Source organism: Choloepus didactylus, chromosome 13, assembly GCF_015220235.1.
Source record: "Choloepus didactylus isolate mChoDid1 chromosome 13, mChoDid1.pri, whole genome shotgun sequence".
NCBI classification, from domain to species: Eukaryota; Metazoa; Chordata; class Mammalia; order Pilosa; family Megalonychidae; genus Choloepus; species Choloepus didactylus.
In genome coordinates, this window is record NC_051319.1 from 81,328,709 (window position 1) to 81,346,737 (window position 18,029).

The window sequence follows — 18,029 nt, forward strand, 5'->3', positions numbered from 1 at the left end:
CTAAAAAAGAAAAATGAAGTGGGAGGACTTACACTCCCTGACTTTGAAGTTTATTATAAAGCCACAGTTGTCAAAACAGCATGGTACTGGCACAAAGATAGACATATTGGTCAATGGAATTCAATTGAGAATTCAGAGATAGACCCCCAGATCTTTGGCCGACTGATCTTTGATAAGGCCCCCAAAGTCACTGAACTGGGTCATAACGGTCTTTTCAACAAATGGGGCTGGGAGAGTTGGATATCCATATTCAAAGAATGAAAGAGGATCCCTACCACATACCCTACACAAAAATTAACTCAAAATGGACCAAAGATCTCAATATAAAAGAAAGTACCACAAAACTCCTAGAAGATAATGTAGGGAAACATCTTCAAGACCTTGTATTAGGCGGCCACTTCCTAGACTTTACACCCAAAGCACAAGCAACAAAAGAAAAAATAGATAAATGGGAACTCCTCAAGCTTAGAAGTTTCTGTACCTCAAAGGAATCTGTCAAAAAGGTAAAGAGGCAGCCAACTCAATGGGAAAAAAATTTTGGAAACCATGTATCTGACAAAAGACTGATATCTTGCATATATAAAGAAATCCTATAACTCAGTGACGATAGTACAGACAGCCCAATTATAAAATGGGCAAAAGATATGAAAAGACAGTTCTCTGAAGAGGAAATACAAATGGCCAAGAAACACATGAAAAAATGTTCAGCTTCACTGGCTATTAGAGAGATGCAAATTAAGACCACAATGAGATACCATCTCACACCGATTAGAATGGCTGCCATTAAACAAACAGGAAACTACAAATGCTGGAGGGGATGTGGAGAAATTGGAACTCTGATTCATTGTTGGTGGGACGGTATAATGGTTCAACCACTCTGGAAGTCAGTCTGGCAGTTCCTTAGAAAACTAGATATAGTTACCCTTCGATCCAGTGATTGCACTTCTCGGTATATACCCAGAAGATCTGAAAGCAGTGACACGAACAGATATCTGCACGCCAATGTTCATAGCAGCATTATTCACAATTGCCAGGAGATGGAAACAACCCAAATGTCCTTCAGCAGATGAGTGGATAAATAAAATGTGGTATATACACTCAGTGGAATACTATGCGGCAGTAAGAAGGAACGATGTCATGAAACATATGACAACATGGATGAACCTTGAAGACATAATGCTGAGCGAAATAAGCCAGGCACAAAAAGAGAAATATTATATGCTACCACTAATGTAAACTTTGAAAAATGTAAAACAAATGATTTGTAACGTAGAATGTAGGGGAACTCGCGATAGAGAGCAATTAAGGAAGGGGGAAAGATAATCGAATAAGAACAGATAAGCTATCGTGGGTAAATTTAACATTCTGGAAATGCCCAGGAATGACTATGGTCTGTTAATTTCTGATGGGTATAGTAGGAACAAGTTCACAGAAATGTTGCTATATTAGGCTACTTTCTTGGGGTAGAGTAGGAACATGTCGAAAGTAAAGTAGTTATCTTAGGTTGGTTGTCTTTTTCTTACTCCCTTGTTATGGTCTGTTTGAAATCTTCTTTTATTGAATGTTTTTTTTTATTTTTTAATTTTTTTATACAGTTGATTTAAAAAAAAAAGAGTTAATTAAAAAAAAAAAAACAAGGAAAAAATATGCAGAGCCCCCTTGAGTTGCTGGTGGAGAATGCAGGGGTATTGGCCTGCCCCACTTCGATGGTTGCTAATGTGCTCACAGACAGGGGGGACTGGTGGTTTGATGGCTTGAGCCCTCTACCACAGGATTTGCCCTTGGGAAGACTATTGCTGCAAAGGAGAGGCTAGGCCTCCCTATAATTGTACCTAAGAGCCTCCTCCTGAATGCCTCTTTGTTGCTCAGATGTGGCCCTCTCTCTCTAGCTAAGCCAACTTGGTGGGTAAAATCACTGCCCTCCTCCCTACATGGGATCAGACACCCAGGGTAGTGAATCTCCCTGGCAACGTGGAATATGACTCCTGGGGAGGAATGTAGACCTGGCATCATGGGATGGAGAACATCTCCTTGACCAAAAGGGGAAATGAAAGGAAATGAAATAAACTACAGTGGCTTAGAGATTCCAAAAGGAGCCGAGAGGTCACTCTGGTGGGCACTCTTATGCACAATATAGACAACGCTTTTTAGGTTCTAATGAATTGGGGTAGCTGGTGGTAGATACCTGAAAGTATCAAACTACAACCCAGAACCCATGAATCTTGAAGACGATTGTATAAAAATGTAGCTTATGAGGGGTTACAATGGGATTGGGAAAGCCATAAGGACCACACTCCCCTTTGTCTAGTTTATGGATGGATGAGTAGAAAAATGGGAGAAGGAAACAAACAAACAAAGACATTCAGTGTTCTTTTTTACTTTAATTGCTCTTTTTCACTTTATTATTCTTGTTATTTTTGTGTGTGTGCTAATGAAGGTGTCAGGGATTGATTTGGGTGATGAATGCACAACTATGTAATGGTACTGTGAACAACAGAATGTACGATTTGTTTTGTATGACTGCGTGGTATGTGAATATATCTCAATAAAATGAATATTAAAAAAAAAACAGTGTGACACTGGCATAACAATAGACATATAGATCAGTGGAATGGAACTGAGAAATCAGAGATAAATCCACACATCTATGGCCAGTTGATTTCTGAAAACGGTATCAAATCCATTCAATGGGAAAAGAACAGTCTCTTCAAGAAATGATGCTGCGACAACTGGAAACCCACATGCAAAAAAAAAAATTTTTTTTAATGAATGTGAACCCCTACCTCTCACCACACACAAAAATTAATTTTAAATGGATCAATTACCTAAATATAAGGGCAAATAAGATAAAACTCTTATAAGAAAACATAATGAAATATCTTCAGCAGGCAATGGATTTTTAGATTTTACATCCAAAGCACAAGCAATAAAAGAAAAATTAGATAAAACAGACTTCATCAAAATTAAAAACTTCTGTCTAGGATGGTGGCATAGAGAGGAACAGAAGCTAGTTAGTCCCCCTGGAACAACTAATAAATAACCAGGAAGAACTAGTAAATAATCTGAAATAACTGCTGGGGGACAAATGTGACTGTCTACTCATCATACACCAACCTGAACTGGGAGGAATGCCAAGATCACAGCATAAAACCTGGGGTGTATCTTCCATAAGAGGAAGAAGGTGGTGCCAGTCTACTACTGCCTTCCATTCAGAACCAGACACCAGAGCCTGGGGGAAAGCAGCTACAGGCCACACTTCCTTACACCAGTCTGGAGCTACAGGCTGACAGGTGCCACCTGCTGGACAGAGAAGCACAGTGACTTGAGGCCTCACAGGGTGTACTGATCTTCTAAGACACCCTCAGGGAAACCAGATACTATTGCCTCCTTCCAAGACCTGAGCCTGTTCTGGTCTTGGAAAACCTGATTGGGGTAACCAAGGAAACCAGATGCCTAGACAACAGAAAGCTGCAACCTACACTAAGAAAAACTAAGTTATGACCCAGTCAAAGGAAAAAACTTACACTTCAACTGAGATACAGGAATTTAAACAACTAATGCTAAATCAATTCAAAAAGTTTAGGGAAGATATGGCAGAGGAGATGAAGTGTATAATGAAAACACTGGGAGTACATAAAGTAGAACTTGAAAGTTTGAAAAAACAACTGGCAGAATCTATGGAAATGAAAGGCACAACACAAGAGATGAAAGACACAATGGAGACATACAACGGCAGATCTCAAGAGGCAGAAGAAAACACTCAGGAACTGGAGAACAAGGCACCTGAAAGGCTACACACAAATGAACAGATAGAGAAAAGAATGGAAAAATATGATCAACATCTCAAGGAATTGAATGACAGCACAAAACGCAGGAATGTATGTGTCATGGGTGTCCCAGAAGGAGAAGAGAAAGGAAAAGGGGCAGAAGCAGTAATAGAGGAAATAATCAATGAAAATTTCCCATCTCTCATGAAAGACATAAAATTATGGATCCAAGAAGTGCAGCGTATCCCAAACAGAATAGATCTGAGTAGGCATATGCCAACACACTTAACAATCAGATTATCAAATGTCAAAGATAGAGAATCCTTAAAGCAGCAAGAGGAACGCAATCCATCACGTACAAAGGAAGCTTGATAGACTATGTGTGGATTTCTCAATAGAAACCATGGAGGCAAGAAGGAAGTGGGGTGATATATTTAAGATACTGAAAGAGAAAAACCACCAATCAAGAATCCTATATCTGGCAAAACTGTCCCTCAAATATGAGGGAAAGCTTAAAATATTCTCTGACAAACAGACAACAAGAGAGTTTGTGAACAAGATACCTGCTCTGCAGGAAACATTAAAGGAAGCACTGCAGACAGAAAGGAAAAGACAGGAGAGAGATATTTGGAACACAATTTTGGGAGATAGGAACACAGCAATGTAAATAAACCGAACAAAGATGACTATGAGTATGGTTGAAAGAGGAAGGTTAGGAGCATGTGGGACACCGGAAGGAAAGAGGAAAGATAAAGTCTGGGACTGTATAACTCAGTGAAATCTAGGGTGCTCAACGATAGTGATAAAAGGTACAAATATCTTTTTACATGAGGTAGAACAAATGAATATCAACATTGCAAGGTGTTTAAAATAGGGTGGGATTGGGGGGAAAATACAATCAATGCAAACTAGAGACTATAATTAACAGAAACATTATATTATGCTTCCTTTTATATAACAAAGGCAATATACCAAAGCTAAATGCATATGGGGGGGCATAGGGAAAGGGTTTGGGACTCTTGGCATTGATGATGTTGTCTGACTCTTTATTTTACTTTAGTTGAATGCTTTCTTTCTTTTTGTTGCTTCCTAGCTGTCATGTTTTCTTTCTCTCTTTCTTTTTCTTTTATCTCTCTATTTTCTTTGACTCTTCCTCCTCCCCTGCATAAGAAATGCAGATGTCCTTATATAGATAGTGGCAATGGTGGTGAATACATAAATACGTGACTATATAGGAAACCATCGATTGTTTACTTAGGATGAAATGTATGGTGTGTGAACAAAACCATCTTAAAAAAATGGGTTGAAGAAGAAACATTGAGGGCACTATATTGAGTGAAATAAAACAGACACATAAGGACAAATATTGCAGGACCTCACTGATATGAACTAATTATAATATGTCAACTGAGACATGAAATAAAAGTTATCAGAATATAGAAGGAGGCTAAAGAATGGGGAGCAGTTGCTTATTATGAGCAGAATGTTCAACTAGGGTGAACTTAAACGTTTGGAAATGGACAGAGATGGTGGTAGCATGTTGTGAGAATAACTAACAGCGCTGAATGGTGTGTGAAGGTCGTAGAAAGGGTAAGCTCAGAGTCACATATATCACCAGAAAGAAAGTTGGAGGTTAAAAGATGGGAATGCATAAAACAGTGAATCTTGTGGTGGACAATGTCTGTGATTAACCACACAAATATTAGAAATCTCTCTCATGAACTAGAACAAATTTATGACACTATAACTAGAAGTTAATAATAGAGGGGTGTGCCAGTTTGAATGTATTATGTCCCCCAAAATGCCATTATCTTTGATGCAGTCTTGTGAGGGCAGATGTATTAGTGTTGATTAGATTGTAATTCTTAGAGTGTTTCCATGGAGATATGACCCACCCAACTGTAGGTGATAACTCTGATTGGATAATTTCCATGGAGGTGTGGCCCCGCCCATTCAGCGTGGGTCTTGATTAGTTCATTGGAGCCCTATAAAAGCTCAGACAGAAGGAGCAAGCTTGCTACACCAAGAGGAACACTTTGAAGAACATGTAGGAACTGAAAGAGGAATGTCCTGGGAGAAAGCCCTTTTGAAACCAGAACTCTGGAACAGATGCCAGCCACGTGCCTTCCCAGTTAACAGAGGTTTTCCGGACACCATTGGCCATCCTCCAGTGACAGTACCCGATTGTTGATTCCTTATCGTGGACACTTTATGGCCTTAAGACTGTAACTTTGTAACCAAATAAACCTCCTTTATAAAAGCCAATCCATTTCTGGTGTTTTGTGAAAAGGCAGCATTAGCAAACCAGAACAAAGGGCATATAAGAAAAAATATATACCTATTGCAAACTATATACTATAGTTAGTAGTATTTTAACATTTTTTCATCAACAGTAACAAATGTACCATATCAAAACTATGAATCAATAACAGAGGGGGGTGGTTAGGGGTATGGGAGGATTTGAGTTTCCTTTTATTGTCTTTATATCTTTTCTAGAGTAATGAAAATGTCCTAAAAATTGAAAAAAAAATTAATTGTGGTGATGGATGCACAGCTGTATGATGGTACCGTAGGCAACTGATTATAAACTTTGGTCTGTGGATAATTGTGTGGTATGTGAACAATCTCAATTAAAAAAAACATTATGAAAGCAAAAAAAAAAAAATACTGCTGTCTATGAAAGGACATTATCAAATAAGTGAGAAGAAAATCTACAGAATGGGAGAAAATATTTGGAAACCATGTATTGGATGAGGGTTTAACATCCAGAATATATAAAGAACTACAACTCAACAGCAAAAGACAAGATAACCCAATTTAAAAATGGGCCAAGGATTTGAATAGACATTTCTGTGAAGAAGATATTCAAATGGCCAATAAGCATATGAAAAAATGTTCGGCACCAATAACCATTAAAGAAATGCAAAATAAAACTACAATGAGATACCACTTCACACCCACCAGGATGGCTATTTAAAAAACTAAAAAAGACAAGTGTTGGCAAGGATGTGGAGAAAGAAGAACACTCATACATTTTTGGTGGGAATGTAAAATGGTGCAGCCCCTATAGAAAACAGTTTGGCAGTTCCTCTAAATTAAACATAGAATAGTTATGACCCAGCAATTCCACTTCTAGGTATATATCCGGAATTGAAAGCAGGGTCTCAGGTATTTGTATACCAGTGTTCATCAGAGCATTATTCACAAAAGCCAAAAGGTGGAAGCAACCCAAGTGCCCATCAACAGTTAAATGCATAAAGAAAATGTGGTATGTCTATACAATGGAATATTATTCAACCATAGAAAGAAGTAAAATAGTACAACATGGGTGGACTTTGAAGACATAACGTTGCGTGAAATAAGCCAGACATAAAAGCAAAAATATTGTATGACTTCTCTTTTATGAAATACTTAGAATATGCAAATTAATACAGACAGAAAGTAGAATAGTATTTACCAGGGGTAGGTAGAGAGGGAAATGGGAAGTTATTGCTAAATGAATCTTTTATTGGGATGATGAAAATAGTCTGGAAATAGATAGTGGTGAAAGTTACTCAATAGTGTCTATGTACTTAACATCAAAAATTGTCCACTTAAAATGGCTAAAAGGATTTTTATGTTATGTATATTTTACCACAATTAAAAATAATTTATTTAAAAAGACATATCCTTAATACATAAAGAACTCATAACTTTTTAAGAAGACAATAACCCAATTTTTCAATTGGGCAAAAGATTTAAACAGTTCACCAAAGAAAAATACAGACGGCAAATAAGCACATGAAAAGATGTTCAACATTATTAGTCATTAGAACCATGCAAATAAAAACTATGTTGAGATATCACTATGCACCTACCAGAACAGCTAAAATTTAACTAAATAGACAATACTGAGTGCTAGTGGACTCTGGAACTCTCATACATTGCTGGTGGGAATGCATAATGGTACAGTCATTTGGAACACAGTATGACAGTTTCTTATAAAGTTAAAAATATACTTACCATACAACCCAGAAATCCCATGCCTAGTTACTTACCCAACAGAAATCAAAACAATATCCACCAAAAGATCTCTATGCAAATGTTTATAGCAGCTTTATTTGTAATAGTCAAAGCCTAGAAATAACTTAAATGTTCACCAACTGGCGAGTGAATAAACAAATTACGGCACATCCATAAAATGGAATACTCAGCAATAAAAGGGAATGGACTGCTGATACATGCAACAACATGGATAGAATTCAAAAGCATTATGCTACAAGAAAGAAGCCAAATTCAAAAGGCTATATACTGCATGATTCCATTTATATGATATTCTAGAAAAAGCAAAACTATAGAGACAGGAATCAGATCAGTGGTTGCCAGGGGCTGGGATGGGAAAGGGGGAATGACTACAAAGACGCACAAGGGAATTGTTTAGAGAGATTAAAATATTTTATACTCTGATTGGGGCACTAATTACATAACCGTATGAACTTCTCAAAAGTCACTAGATTCTGTCCTTTAAAAGGACAAATTTTACAAAAGTCACCAGATTCTGTCCTTTTAAAAGGAAAATTATTATACTTCCATAATTCTGAATTTAAAAGAAAATAATCTTTTCATCTGCCACCAAAACCTCCCTGGGAGGGCGTTTAGTAGAAGACAAAAAGCAAAAACTTTGGAGTGGGACAGACCTTGCTTCACACTCAGCTCTGCACTTACTGGCTGTGTAACTAGGCAAGTTACTTAACCTCTCAGAGCCTCAGTAAAGCAGGGACAGGCATAGCACCTATCTATTATTGTTAGGATTTAATGATAATCTGATGATCATCAAAGGAACTGTTTCCCCCAGCATACCCCGATTCCTCAAAACCCCCACAGGGACGGTAATTAATTTAATTGCCCAGACAATGATCACAAGGGTATAGTTTGAGAGGCAGGTTGGACAATATAACCTTAAATCATACAAGGATTAAAAACAGGAAAACAATAAGGCAAAGAGAAAAGGTGCCTTTTTCTCCTTCCTTCAACAGATTCAAAGGAAGTCTGTCCAAGTCACACATCAATGCCTGCTTGAAAACCCTAGGGATTAAAATGGGGTGTCTTAGAACCCACATTCTCAAGACACAGACTTGTGGGAACTTGATCATGATGAAGGTGGTCTTCAAATCCATGGAAGAGGGGGATTGAATAGTCAGCAAAATAGCTATGCGACAACTGTCTCACCATTTGCAATACAAATAAAGCTGGATCCCTACCCTCACTCCTTTCATAAATAAATTCTAAGTGGATCAAAGATTCAAATGTGCAAAACACAGAAATTATAAAAATACTTAAAGAAAACATGGGAGAATTCTTTTTAATAGAGTAGGGAAAACCAATCTTTCTAAGCATAATGTAAAACTCAAGCTATAAAGCAAAACAGATCAATTTGATTACTTAAATTTTTTCTCAAAATTCAAAATACTTGTCATAACCAAGTTAACAGGCAAACTGCAAACTAAAAAAAAAATTTGAAACACATACAATAAATACCTAACTTCATTAATGTGAAAAGAGCCCTTAAACACCATTAGTAAAAAATGTACAGCCCAATAGAAAAATGGGCAAAGGACATGAACAGAGAATTTCCCCCCAAAAAAGAAATATAAATGCCAATAATCATAGGAAAACAAGATTAATCTCATTTTTAATTAAATAAATGCAAACTAAAACAAGATGCTATTTTTCAACTTACCACATTGTCAAATATTTATGTTTCATACCTGTTGTTGACAAAAGTGTGAAAACCAATGCCCCCCATACTAATGGAGTGTTAAAAGAGGAAATCTTCTCAGAAGCAAATGTAGTACTCTTTCTAAGGTATTAAATGCATATACCTTTTCCATGTCTAAGAATTTATCCTAAGGAGATATTGCATAAATATATAAAGATGTACATACAAGGATATTTGACACAAAAGTACTTATATCAAAAAATATAAATTACTGCAAAGCCCGTCAATAGAAGACTGTTAAATAAATTATGGTATATAAATTCAATTGAATACCATGTACCCATTACAATTTAAATGCTGATCTCTGACAACATAGAAAGTAGTTGATAACATACGGTTGAGTGGGGGGTGGGGAAGATTTCAATCTGTATAGCAAGATACCATTTATCTACAAGTGTACATTTTTATCTATTTGTGAATAAGTGCAGAGAGATAAGTCTGGAAGAAAACTCACCAAAGTGGTTGCAATAATTGTCCCCGGATGGAGGGACTTCAGGTGATTTTTATTTTCTTGTTTCAAAATTGCAGTATCCTTTTAATTTTGTATTATAGATTTACAATGAGCACATATTTTTATAATTAAAGAAAGCTATGTTATTTTCACTGTGAAAAATATGAAGATGTTTCGATGCAATAGTTCAACAGAAGAAAACCAAAGGAGTCAACATGCAGTAAAGCAAATAGCCGGCCAGACCAAGGCTTTCGCCCTCAGCTGCACCTTCTAACCAGCACAAGGCAACATGAGGCAGAAGGTTTCCACTCTTAGGGGTACCAAAGATGGTATGGGTTCAGAGAACTAATTTGGAGGGTGAGAAAGACTCAGTTTAAAACCTGGTTCTACCCCATTAGCTATATTGACCTTGGACAAGTCTCATAACCTCTGTGAACCTCAGTTTTCCTCATTTGTAGAAGTGGGATAATAACTGTCCCTACCCGGTAGGGTTGTTGAAAGGATTAAATTAGATCTGTATGTGCTAACCTCAGCTCAGTGCTTGGCATAAATGAGCACTCAATAAATGTCAGCTGTTTGTATGACTGTCTGCGACATTTGTAACATCCAGTCACACTGCACCTACTGCCACCCTACACTCTCACTGATCCCAAGTGGGGAGGAGGAATTGCAAACCTCAGAGAATCCCAACATTTGTTCTTGGACAACAACATGCTTCTCCACCCCCGGGAAACCCTTCCTGGGAGTGGCAGGCAGCTGGAAAGATGAGGAAGGGAAAAGAGCAAGGGCCTAATAATTCCCAGGTGCTGGCTATGGCATGGTCAACGAGCCAACACGACACACCCTCTCCTCCCGTCTTTCTTGCTGGGTTGGCTGGGACCTTCCCCCAAACACTAGCACGTGAGAATCCCAGAAGGACTACTTGAAAGCCAGGCCAGAAAGGACTTTAGAGATTATCTAGTGCAACATCCTTCATTTTGCAGATAAGGGACCTGAGGACCAGAGAGGGAGGGGACTTGCAGGGAACTGAGGCAGCCAGAACCCAGTATAGACACTCAGTCATGGGGTCCCCTCCTATGCTCATCCCTCCCTTGCCCTGGCTGCTCCCTCACAAGTTCTCACACCCCCCATTTCCTTCCCCTGCTTCATTACCCATCAGACTCCTCAAGGCCCCATCTCTCCTCTGCTAGCTTTAATTGCTCTTTATGGTTCTAGGTTGAGGGAAGGAAGCAGATCAAGACTGTTCTGACTCAAAGAATGGCCTAGAAGGAGGACTGATATGGTCACCGCTAAGACCAACACAGCCATTCCTCTCCTTCCAATACAGTAGGGCCAAACCATGGTATGAAACAAGGAGGAGAGAGGGAAGAGCTCTGAGTTACTCTGAAACCTCCCTGAAGACAATGGAGGTTACCTTAAAATTCTTAGGAAAGGAAGAGCCCAGAAGAGAGAAGTAACAGCAGATTCAAGCGGAACCAGCCAACTCCTTCTCCCTAGATCCTAAACGCAACAACAGTGCAGGGCAGCCATGGGTGAGGAAAGACTGGAGGCAGGGGTAGGTCATTTTCCCAGGACACAGTCCCAACTCTTGGCAGAGCTGGGCTAGGGCTTACCTTGGGCAGGCTGACTGGGGTCCTGGGCTTGGTCCTTGGGTTCTTAATCAAGAGCCTCTGATCCAGAGGGAGCAGATGGTATTTCATGGCCTCAATGAGGAAGTCCTTACAGGTGTTGTTATTCTTTATCAAAGCTTCTTCTTCAACCGTCTGGAGATAAGAACCCACAGGTGATCCTGGAGCAGAGTTTCACCACATTTCCTAAGCTCTCTCCTTTGGTTGTCATTCCTGCACTCACACTCATTCATTCCTACATCACACTGTATCAGACACGAAGAGAAAGGTCCAGAGAGTTACAACTTAGTAGTGCTCACCTCCTGCTTTTCAAGAGCATAATGGAGTAAACAATCAACCACCAGCATCAAAAAGACAGTCTTCCATTCAATAGCTAACACTGATTGAATGCCTCCCGGTTGTCAGTCCTGCACTGGAGCCCGGGATGAAAATGATGAACGAGACAAGTTTTCTGACCCTGAGGAGCTCAGGTCCAGTCAGAGAATGAGAAGGGCCTCCCTACCTCAGTTATCTCAGCCTTCAAGCCAGTCATGCATGAGTCCTGGCTCACCCTCTCTACCATGCACCTGTCAATAGTAATGAAAATATGGCCATGGCCAAGCTCTGCTTGGCAGTGTTGGAGCTGAAAGGAAAAGAAAAATGGCGAGACAGGGCCTCTGCCACCTCTGAGCACCTCCTTCCCCAGAGAAGATCCCCAGCAGCACTTCATTTTCTTGGAAGGTTTTATTCCTTCCCATTGAAGGACTGAGCCAGACTTGGGCAAATCATAAACTTTTAGTATCCGTTAAAAAAAAATAAAAAGGGTGGGAGAAAATCTCTAGAAAATCTTGGGAAGAAGGAGAAATGCATGAGCAGCTACTTCTCCCAAACAACTTGTTCAGCTTGAATTAAACTCCCCCAGAAGTCAGGGCATGGTTGGTGCAGGTCTGCCAAGAACTTTCCCTTTCTCCTCCTCCACCATCAGCTATCCCCAGCAGGTTATACTAGCTTGAAGTTTCAAGTTTAAGTGAGTGTTAATGCAACATCCTCACCCAGAAGTGTTCACCCTGAGGGGCCTGAAAAAAAAGTCCTTAAAAAAAAAAAGAAAAGATCCCACACAAAAGTTCACATGCCCATTGCCTTTTATCCCCTTATTCTCCAGATCTAAGCTCTACTCTGCCATAAAAACCCAGGAACCATTTTTCTAATGTCTCTGTTAAATTCTGGTTGTGGACACCTATGGAGGGTGTGACTAGGGAATCTCTAAGTCTCCTTTAGCTTTCTCTGGAGCCCAGGTCCCTCCTTCCGGAAGTGAGACTGCACTGGACGCCAGACTCCCACCTCCACCTTGTGGTAGGTTTCCCTCCAGATAGTGTGAGTTCTGACTGACACTGAGTTCAGGCAATTTCAGCCCCTCAGCTTAGGGGACCTTTTCTGCAGGAAGGATATGCTGCCACCAGGTGGCAGTGGTGCCGCCCAAAGTGTAAAATGCAGGGCAGGTAAACAGGCTTCGAGACACAGAGATTCAGAGAACATTTCACCGACCCCTTGAACCTGTGGTCAACAGGGTCATGAGCTGAGGACTTTATAAGTGTTTGCTAAGATGCTACGTCTCCTGCTACTACCAATAGTAGCAGTGATCATGAAGAGAATGATACTGGCTACCAATGAACACTGTGCTAAGGGCTTCACAGGGATTATCTCATTTTATTCCCAAACAGCCCTGTAGGGCAGGTGCTATTTTTTACCATATTAGAAAGCAGATTTAGAAAAGTTAAAGATTTGCCCAATATTATAGGGAAGGGACCGAGCCAGGCCAAACTGATGAGCCTACCCACTTCCTGCATCATACTTTCCAGTATTTCCAGAGACTCTTCAGGGACAGCTAAGGACTGACCTACCACCTCAGAGTTTTGTTTTGTTCATATATTTATGGTTTAATTCTCTGTCTGCCTGTGTCTAATGCCATTTACTGTACAAAACAAGTCATGCAATGAGTAAACAGAACAGAGTATTAAAGGTGGAAGCCAGCTGAGTAGAAGACGTGTGTGCTTTAGAGCCAGACAGACTTGGATTTGAATCCTGACCCCGTCTCTTACTAGCTGGTGACTCCAGATAAAGCATGACCTCCATAAGCCTCACCCAAAAGTGTAAAAAGGGGCTTATCATCTTTGCCTTGGAGGGTTGTTATGAGGATTAAATGAGAAAGCTGTAGCATCATAGGGGGAACCTCATAATTCTTAATTTTTCTTTCCTTATCCAAGGAAATGGAAGCTGTAAGTATTCAAGGCACCTTCAAGGAGTTTTTAGACTTGAATTAGGCTCCAAGCTGCCTAAAACTAAGGCAAAAAGGGAGCACAGAAACATTATACAAATGATCCTTCTTGCTTTGATCCTCCAACAATAAGAACAGCTAACTTTTATGGAACATTTATTATGCCAGGCTCCATGCTAAACACTTCACTTGCAAATGTGTCTCCGTTGGTCCCCACAACAGTCATGCTGGGCGCTATTATAATACCCATTCTATGGAAGAAGAAATTAATGTTTGAAGAAGTTAAATAAGAACTCCGAGCTTATAAGTAGTATAGCAGGAATTGAAACATAAGTGTTTATTCTCAAAACCTATGCTCTTAAACTTTACACTACCACATCTCACACTTAACCCAGTGGGTTGGTGCCCTCAACCCATGCAGAAGTACCCATAAAACTCCTAAACCCCTCCATCCAACCAGGATTGCCCATTGCTATTCCTAGAGCCCTGGGTGAACAGGGAAGTGCTTGGTTCTTCACACCGCACTCACCTGGACTAGGTAATCCCTAGGTAAGAGAGGAAGACGGACATGTTCCATCAGCTTTGCCATGTGCTCTAAACGGGTTTCTTTCTCATAATTGATCCAGGAAATCACAGCTTCAAACACCTATGGCAAAAAGTAACACAGGTAACATCAGAAAAAAAAAAAAAAATTCAAACAACCCCCTTGTGTAACTTAAGGTTCAATATTTTTAAAAATAACAAACAAAACAAAACAAAACCCAGAAGGGTTCTATTTATTAGCTAGCCTCAAAGAGTGATCTCATTCACACACACACACACACACACACACACACACACACAATGCTATGATAAATCTGCTACACTGAATGTAAAAGCATCATGATTCACTGCAAAAAAGAATCCTTTACAATAGCCATTTAAGGTTAGAAATACAGACAGTGACTGCGGACCAAATTTCATAAAGACTGCTTGAGAGGATCAGAAGCCCTCAGGGCAATGTTCCTCTCCCCTCCTCCCACCTCCAGTTTCCTAATTATCTCCAACCTAGAGTTAATACAGAATAAAAAGAATTAAGAGTGCCCCTGCAAAAGGTAGCTGTAATTGAGAATGCAGCACTGAATGACAGAGAATGGCAACTTTCTCCCTTTCTCCTGGCCTTAGAGAAGAGATTTCATTTCTATACAAATCAAAACTGAAGGGCTTGGAACCAAAATGGAGGAACTATGGTTTGGATGTTCACGTTGCTCAAGGATGAGTCCAAGTTCAAACTCTGTACTGCCATAAACACACAGCAGATAAAATTCAGTGAAGGCAAGACTATGGGGAAACCAGCACTGTTTGTGGAAACTTAATATAGCTGTCTAAGAGGGAAGGGGAGGATTTGCAGTATCAATCAAAATCTTAAATGTGCATACCCTTTAACCTGGAACTACCACTCCAGCTTCCAGAAATATTCAAACCTAAGATATGTGTACCAAGATGGCTGCTGTAACAGGAAAACAAAGGGAACAACCTATAGTCTATTAACGGAGAAATTATCAAATAAATCGTACCCATACCATGGAATATTATGCTATTCAAAAGAAGAAAGCAAAGCATCTTCTTGTGTCAGAGAGCAAGAAAGTGCTCAGAAATTAAGGGAGACATGTCAAAAGAACACAGAGCCAACTTGAAGGGACTTTCATTGCCAAAATTTGGGACAATTTAACATCAAAAAGAATAACGAAGAAATCAAATCAGCAGTGCTTCTGGTAAGTGGGATGATTGACTGGGAAGGGACACAAAGGAAACTTTTTGTGATAATGGATATGTGCTATATCATGATAGGGATGGGGATTACATGGGGATATGCGTTTGTCAAAACTAATCAAACTGTGCACTTAATATCTGTACATTTCACTGTGTATAAATCATACCGCTATTAAACATATTTTTAGAAAAAAGATTAATGATAGTAATGGACAACACAATGATTAAAAAAAGAATTCATGAGTCCATAGTATACTTTAAAAAGTATGTGAGGGCTCTTTACAGAAAAATGCCAGATAATATAGAAGAAATGATAGCATTAGAAAAACACCATTTGCAACCACAAATGTCATAACTGATTCATCCAAGACCATTGAGGAATGGATGCTAAAATCATGGGTTAAAAGTTATTGGGGAACAAGATATTCACATTTCTCAAAGTATAACCCCTCACATTACTTATTAATTACAAAGGGGAAAAGATACCCTCAAACGGGGAGATCTGATAGATACCACCCAAAATGGGACAAACTGACATTATATTGCTAATTAGGATTCAGGAACAGAACATCTCCTATTTAGTATTCTTCCTAAAATGTTTAATCTGAATCTAATAGTGAGGAACAATCAGACCAATCCATGTTTGAAACAGCCTATAAGACAGGAGGCCTGTATTCTTCAAAACTGTCAGTATCATGAAAGACCAAAAAAAAAAAAAAAAAAAAAAAAAAAGGCAGAGACACAGTTCTAGATTAAGGAGACTTAGAGCCATGGCAATCAAATGCAATATGCAATGCTTGATCCTTGATCAGATCTTGATTTAAAAAGGAAAAGCTCCTGCCCTGATCAAGATGGCAGAGTGAAAAACTTCAGGGCTCCATAAACCCACAGAAGCTTTGAACAACCAGCAAAAATTGGCAGAAACATCTTTCTCAAAGCTCCAGAAAATAGTTAAAGGACTGGAGGGCAAGCCACAAATTGAGAAAAAGGCCACTTCAAAGTGGTAGGATCTCCTGGCACCCTCGCTGGCTTCCCCCCCACCCCCTCACTAGCTCAGCACAAATTCAGCCCATTCTCCCAGTGCAGTTCCCTGGTCTTGGCTCCAGAAGGAGCAGAGTAACCCTCACGCACATACTGGAAGGGTGCACATCTAGTCCAATCTGTCTGGTAGCTGTCCCAGAACCCGCCCTTTGTGTAGAAGACAGCTCACCTATTTCTCCTACAGAAGGCTGTGGGAAGGAAGTCAAGTGGCTGCCTAGGTCAAGGGATTGCTGGCTATAGGACATACACTGCAGTTTCCAGGACCATGTAGAAACTGCTTCTTAGGGAAGAGGGGACATTCATATCCATTTAATTCCCATAGGGTTAAATACACAGAATGAGATGCATGTGCAGAAAGGACCAGGGAGGCCCCTACGCTTTAGCCCAGAACCATTCTATAAACTCATTGTATGGATAAGCTCTGAAGGAGAGCACTAACCCAGGTCAATCTGCAAAAACTAGGAAAAGTGTTTTCTTTTTTTTCCTTTTTTTTTTTTTTTTTTTTAAATTAGATCCTGGCATGCAAGGAAAGGTCTGTCATAACACTAGTTGGATACAAGCTTAAGGAACAGACACATCGGAGTTAAATTCCAGAGATAACACATTAAAATATAAAAATACCCAGGTTTCTACAAAGGATTACAAAACATATAAAGAAGCATTAGAAACCATCAATGAGGAGACTCAGACCTGAGACATTCCAGACAAAGACTTTTTTAAAATGGTCTTAAATATGCTCAAAGAGCTAAAGGAAAATGTGGACAAAGAACTAAAGGAAATCAGGAAAATGATGGATGAACACAAAGAGAATGTCAATAGAGATGGAGATTATAAAAAGATACCACAGTAACACAAATCAAAAATTCCCTAGAGGGGTTTGATAGGAGATTGGAGCTGGCAGAAGAAAGAATCAGTGAACTTGAACATAAGACAACTGAAATCATCCAGTCTAAGGAACAGAAGAAAGAAAGAATGAAAAAAAATGAACAGAACCTGAGGAACCAATCTGTGGGACACCATCAAGCATACCAATATGCGTACTGTAGGAGTCCCAAAAGGAGAAGAAAGACATAGGTAAGAGAGAATATTCAAGGAAATAATGGCAGAAAACTTCCCTCATTTATCAAAAGACATCAATATACACATCCAAGACATTCAACCCAAATAAGCCTACACAGCACCATGTAACAATCAAAATGACAAATGCCAAAGATAAAGAGAGAATTCCAAAAGCTGCACAAGAGAAGCTGCCTGTCACATACAAGGGAGCCTCAGTAGAATTAGGTGCCTATTTCTCATGAGAAACCAGGGAGGCAAAAAGGCAGTGGGAAGATATATTTAAAATGCTGAAAGCAAAAAATTTCCAACCAAGAGTTCT

General features: G+C 39.4%; 1 protein-coding gene across 4 annotated transcripts in view; it reads right to left on the bottom strand.

The window, feature by feature from the left end:
* Window positions 1-18,029, bottom strand: part of KLHL3 (kelch like family member 3) — a 190,094-nt gene that overhangs the window by 52,069 nt on the left and 119,996 nt on the right. For all 4 annotated transcript variants that reach the window (XM_037801301.1, XM_037801300.1, XM_037801303.1 and 1 more), the window contains 2 exons: window positions 14,388-14,504; window positions 11,590-11,739 (listed from right to left, as the gene is read on the bottom strand). In XM_037801301.1, the coding sequence (XP_037657229.1) occupies window positions 11,590-11,739; window positions 14,388-14,504 (267 nt within the window). The remainder of the gene's footprint in view (window positions 1-11,589; window positions 11,740-14,387; window positions 14,505-18,029) is intronic.